Here is a 5,957-nt window from a genome sequence, read left to right on the forward strand (position 1 = left end):
GAGCAAAAGACCTCAAGATGTGAATTGCAAGTTAAGACACCAATAACTAAATTTTCATGCAAACAATGCAGCTAAATAAAAAGGTAGATATGTTGCTTTGGAGTCAGAAAAGACTTGATGTGGCACAAGACTTGGAAGTACAGAAATTATTTTGTTTTTCAATTGCCAAAGTAGTAGGTGTTTACTTCATGATTTATGATGATTTCAGACTCTCATAGATTCTACTTTCCCAAGAAATTCCTTAAAACATGGCCTCATTAATGTCTAAGGATGTAAACATGAGTTATAGCACTATTGTTCAAAGTGTGTGTGTGTAGATACCCTATTTCAGAAGTTTCTGGGTAACTTTTAAATGTGAATACGTAAATGCAATATTATCCTAAATTAGAACCTATTTGCCAATATACTACTATAAACTATTTTGACAAATGGTCTTCACCTGAAACTGAAGCTTAGAACTTATCTTGTTTTTCTCTTCACCATTTAAGGAACAAAGTCATTTACATTGGTGTAATTATTTCTCAGTTGAAGTCACTTTCTGACACCAGAGCTTCTTCATAGCATTTTTCACTTCTGCATTTCTGAGGGTGTAGATTAATGGGTTTAGCAGGGGAGTGATCACAACATAAAAGACAGCTACAGCTTTATCAATGGAGAAGGTAGTCACTGGACGCAGATACACAAATATGCAGGGGACAAAGAATAAGACAACCACTGTGATATGAGCTACACAGGTAGAGAGGGCTTTACGCCTCCCCTCCAAGCTGTGGGCCCGTAAGGAGCGCAGAATGACCACATAGGAGACCATCAAGATGAGGAAGTTTAACAAACATATGAATCCACTGTTGGCAGCAACAAAGAGACCAATGGTTTGAGTGTCCATGCAAGCAAGTTTCAACAAAGGGTTCAAGTCACACATGAAGTGGTCTATGACATTGGGACCACAGAAGGGCAGCCAGACTGTAAAGAGGATCTGAATGGTTGCATGGAGAACTCCTCCAGTCCAGGCCACTCCCACCAGGAGAATGCACAGCCTGTGGTTCATGATGGTCGTGTAGTGCAGGGGTTTACAGATGGCCACATAGCGGTCATAGGCCATGACAGTCAGTAAGATGATCTCAGTAGCACCAAAAAGGTGTTCGGCAAAGACCTGAGTCATACAACCCCTGAAAGAGATGGTTTTTCTCACAGCAAGAATGTTAGCTAGCATTTTGGGGGTCATGGATGAAGAAAAGCAGCCATCTATAAGAGACAAGTAAGACAGGAAGAAGTACATGGGAGATCCTAAAGCCCTATTGGTTCTAATTGTTATTATGATAAGCAGGTTCCCTGCCACCGTGAACAAATAGAGAATTAAAATCACAACAAATGAAACCTTTTGTAGTTTCCTATTCTGGGTCAGGCCCAGGAGGATGAATTCTGTCACATTATTCATCTTCTCCTCACTTCAGCTCAGGTGGCACGTGCTGTTCCTGAAAGTAAGTCACACACATCCTCAGTACTGACTCTTTAACTGAAGGAATGAAGTTTCACATGAGGCACATGATATCTCCCAGTTTTACAGAGAGCAAAGACAAGTGCAAAGCCATATCAACAGCTTTTCTTTTTTTATTCAATAGTTGACACTATAGGTGGTATTTACTTTGTTTTTTATAATTTCCTGATTTGTGAATAATCTTATACAATAAAAATGGGTAACTTTTAAAAAATTGGAAAAGAAATATGCTGTGTATCAAGTCTCAAAATCCAATCCGTGATATGACCAGTTATGTAGAACTTTCACAGATACCCAAAGATGTATTTATTATCTTCATATTTACCAGGCATAATTTTTAGGGAAAAAGACAAGCATTTTCTACAAATTTAAATCATATATAGGAGTCAAAAATATGTAGACAATCTTTCAAGTCATTTGCTATATGAGCAATCATTTGTCCTACTTTATCAGCCTGTGAGATTTTTCAAATCTTTCAAAGTGAAAGATGGTGCTGTTGCATTCTCCCCATCTTCAAAGACTGGACTAAACATCATTTGTCCCATTGGGTCACCCTCTCTATCTGTGTCTAAAGCTATGTGTTCTTTAGAAAAAAATAGGACTATCATGCTTTACAATTCTTGCTGGTTTATTATGGTTTCCATTTTAGTTCATTTTTATATATTGATAATACTTAAAGAAAATATTTTTAATAGCAAAATATTTGAGATTTAAAAAGTCAGTCTTATATATATATATAATGGAACAGCCATACTGAGAAATGAGGTTCTGAGATTTGCTACATTGTGGATGAACATTGAAAACATTATGTTGAGTGATATATCAGTTATAAAAGGACACTCTACGAGGTCACCAATATGAAATATCTAGATTAGGCAAATGTATCAAGATCAATGTTTATTTGTGATTATCAGGAGTTATTAGAAGGAAGGGAGAAACAAAGACATTGATTAGTCACTAAACTTCTGTTGAGGATGATGGAAAAATTTGGATATGGTTAACTGTGATGGTTGAACAACATGATGAATGGTTGAACAACATAATAAATGTGACCCCAGGGTGCTTGTGAAGATTGGTGAACTGTCAAATCTTCTGTTAACCTATATATTTACCACAATGAAACAAACAAACAGCCTGTCCATTTATCACAAACAACAAAATAAAGCTAGACCATGGAATGATTTCTAAAGCAATTCTAGGAAGCAGAAGAAATTTGATTTAAATTAATGGTATATCATATTTCACTAGGAGTCCTGGTGTGTACCATAAGCACACAACAACCAACCATGAGGCCAGTGTTTCAAATCCACCAAATGTTTTTGGAAACTCTATACAGGGTTGGTTTGAGTTGGAATGATTGGACAGCACTTAACAACAGCAACATATTTCATCCACTTTGCAATTACATTGTTAAGGGGAAATTGTCACCATTGTTTCTTATGTATATGTGGGAAGGATGCTTGATTAATTGTTAAAAAAAATATTAACAATTTAGATTCACTGATCTATTCTATTTCTGGACACAAAGTAAGCACTCAACACAGTTGCAAAGAGAAAGAGAAAAAGAGGCAAAAGGAAAAGTAAACAGGGGAAAATAAAATAGAAAACAGAAATGTAGAAATACATTGGAAAGCCAAATAAGGGAACTGGACTCAAAATCCAAAGACATAGTCAGGAGTCTGAGATTTACTCTTGCTGTAGCTGCTAAATTCCTTCCTGTCAACTCTGACTCATAGCAGACCTGTATAAGGTTTCCACAGAGTAGCTGATTGGTTTGAAGTGCTGACCTTGTGATTCTCAGTCCAGCACTGATCCTATAGTGTGACACCCTAAGTATAACATCAATTCATTTTTTCCTTCAATTTATTTGTCTTTAAAAGGAGGACTAAATACATTAATATCCTTACAATTATTGTTGTTGGTGTTAGGTGCCATCGAGTCGGTGGCGGCTCATAGTGACCTTATGCACAGCAAAATGAAACACTGTCTGACCCTGGGCCAACCTCACTATTGTTGCCATGCTTGAGCCCATTGATGCTGCCACTTGGCCAATCCATCTCATTGGGGGTCTTCCTCTTTTTCTCTGACCCTGCACCCTACCAAGATATCATCCTAAATTTATTAGAGTTATTTTTGTTATATGATTGTACTGTTCTCAAGGGTTAATGTGTTGGACTACAAAGTCAGTTTGGACCATAAAGTTGCCAGTTCAAGCTCACCAGCTGCTCCTTGGAAACCCTATACACATTTGCAACTGACTTGAAGGCACTTAACAACAACAATAACAAGGGAGTTTCAGCAAAGAAAACTTAAAAAAGGTTTCTGGCATTTCTAAAAGGCAGTGATTCTGAAAAGGTTAGCTAAAAAAAAGTGAAGCAGATGAGGGAAATAGTAACTATCAAAAGAAAGGTTGCCACATTTCTACAATATGTGTTCACAGTCAAGTACAAAAAGAATCCTTAATATAAAAATGTAACGACTGCTTTTTTTTATGGCTTGTTTCTTGGTTGTTCATTTGATTCATTAATTTTCTGAAGCCCTATTCCCAAGCATAGATGATGTAATCTTTCTCAATTTGACTCATGATTCAGTGTGGAGTCGTTCTGAAATCTGCCAGCTCCATTCCCTATCCAAATTATTGCTTTGTGGAATATGCTGTGCCTTATTGGTTTTATGATTGACTCATTTTTACATCTATAATGTCTTTAATATTAGGCATCAAAAAATGTTTGTATAGGGGGAAAAAGAGGAAAGGAATGGGTGAAAGAAAGAGGAAAAGCAATGGAGAGGAGAAGAAAAAGGAGGAAAAAAGGAAAAGAAGAAGATGAAAAGGTAAAATAAGAAATAAAAGCAAAGAGAAGATGAAGATATAAAAACATTGAATTATAGAAAAAGACTTACTTTTGAAGACGTGACTATGCAGTAATATTCAAAAAACATGCTAGACTTGAATTCCCTTTTTTTTTTTTTTTTAAATCAAGCTCACATGTGGAACATATGATCAACATCAAAGAATACTGACAAATAAGTCTTAAGTTGTATTTACATACAAACTGGTCAGGAGAAAAAGATGCTTTTATAAGAGGTCACATTTAAACCAGTAGAGAGGGTTGAAAATTACTGATTGGTCATTGGTGGGTTCCTAGCAACCTTATCAATTCTTGATATAACTCTATTGTGATTATCTTCAGTTCAGAGTATGTACAAACAGAGTCAAGGGCATGTTAATTTACTTAGATGAAAATGAAAGTGTTTCCAGAAAAGAAAAACCTGAAGTAAATAAAAAAGAGTAAAACTATGGTTCTCCAATATGTCTACTCTATTCTGTGTGTCCAGGATTTTTCACCCTGTCTAAGCTTCAGATAATAATAAATTGGAGTCTGGTGGTCCAGTGGGTTGAAATGTTGGGCTACTAATTGAAATGTCAATGGTTTGAAGCCACCAGGAGCACAAAAACAACAAAAGATGAAGCTGTCTGCTTCCACAAAGAATTATAGCCTCCGAAATGCTATGGAGCAGTTCTACTTTCTCCCCTGGTGTTGATATGATTCAGAATCACAACTTGAAGGCAGCGGATTTGGGTATATGAAACCGGCATTTGTGATTTAAAGTAATTTAGGTTTGGGGAGTTTCAGCAGCACTACCTCATTTTCATTTCTGTGGGGACTTATGGATACCTTGGTTTTTGCATGGAACTTGGTTTAATAGTGTCCATAAGGGCTCTGAGAATATACTACCCTTTTATTATATATTTTTTTAAGCTAGAAAAGCAAATACAGTTACCAAGACACCAGCAGTTGATTAAAGGTCCTCTGGATGAGAAATCTCCTAAAGCCAATTATTCTGAACTCTTTTCAGAGGATTCAGGCTCTCATATGTCCAGAGCCATAAATTTTGATCCTTGTGATTCAGGTGTCATTTTTCTACCATTTCACAAGAATCCCATATCTAACCTCCGGTTGTGTCTAGGTGACTTTCTGCTCAAAAATCCTCACAGTCCTTCTTCCTCAGCCCCTTCAGTTATCACACCATAGAGATGCAATTTTATTCATGTGGGTAAAATACGCGTACGCTAGTTCCTCAGGGAAGCTTAATTAGTTTTAGAAGTCTTTGCCAAATTGGCAACCAAACAGTGACCTCTGCCTTCTACAGTCCCTAATGTCAGTGAATGACATTTTTGACAAGTGCTAGAAATTATCTACCAAATAAAAACAAAACAAAACAAAACAAACACACAATAAAACGAGCTATCTTCACATCAGTTTCAACTTGTGGCTACCCTGTGTGTGCCGAGTGGAGCTGCTCTACAGTATTCTCCAGGTTGTGACTTCAGAAGCACAACTCCAGGCTTTCTTTTGAGGTACTTCTGGGGAGCCTGAAACTGTCAGTTTTTCAGTTAGAAGTCAAATGTTTAATCATAGGGGAGTCTTAAAATTATCTATTTGATATTGTTATGTGCTAT

General features: G+C 36.6%; 1 protein-coding gene across 1 annotated transcript; it reads right to left on the reverse strand.

Annotated features, from left to right (window-relative positions):
- Positions 1 to 514: 514 nt before the first annotated feature.
- On the reverse strand, positions 515 to 1,435 carry LOC102819140 (olfactory receptor 4C12-like). The gene has a single exon (XM_006865115.1). The coding sequence runs from the start codon at positions 1,433 to 1,435 to the stop codon at positions 515 to 517; it is 921 nt and encodes a 306-aa protein (XP_006865177.1).
- Positions 1,436 to 5,957: the final 4,522 nt, after the last annotated feature.

This window comes from Chrysochloris asiatica, unplaced genomic scaffold, assembly GCF_000296735.1.
Source record: "Chrysochloris asiatica unplaced genomic scaffold, ChrAsi1.0 scaffold00075, whole genome shotgun sequence".
NCBI classification, from domain to species: Eukaryota; Metazoa; Chordata; class Mammalia; order Afrosoricida; family Chrysochloridae; genus Chrysochloris; species Chrysochloris asiatica.

Bases quoted from the DNA above. Each gene is read 5' to 3' on its own strand.
- LOC102819140 (XM_006865115.1), bottom strand. From the start codon at position 1,435: ATGAATAATGTGACAGAATTCATCCTCCTGGGCCTGACCCAGAATAGG.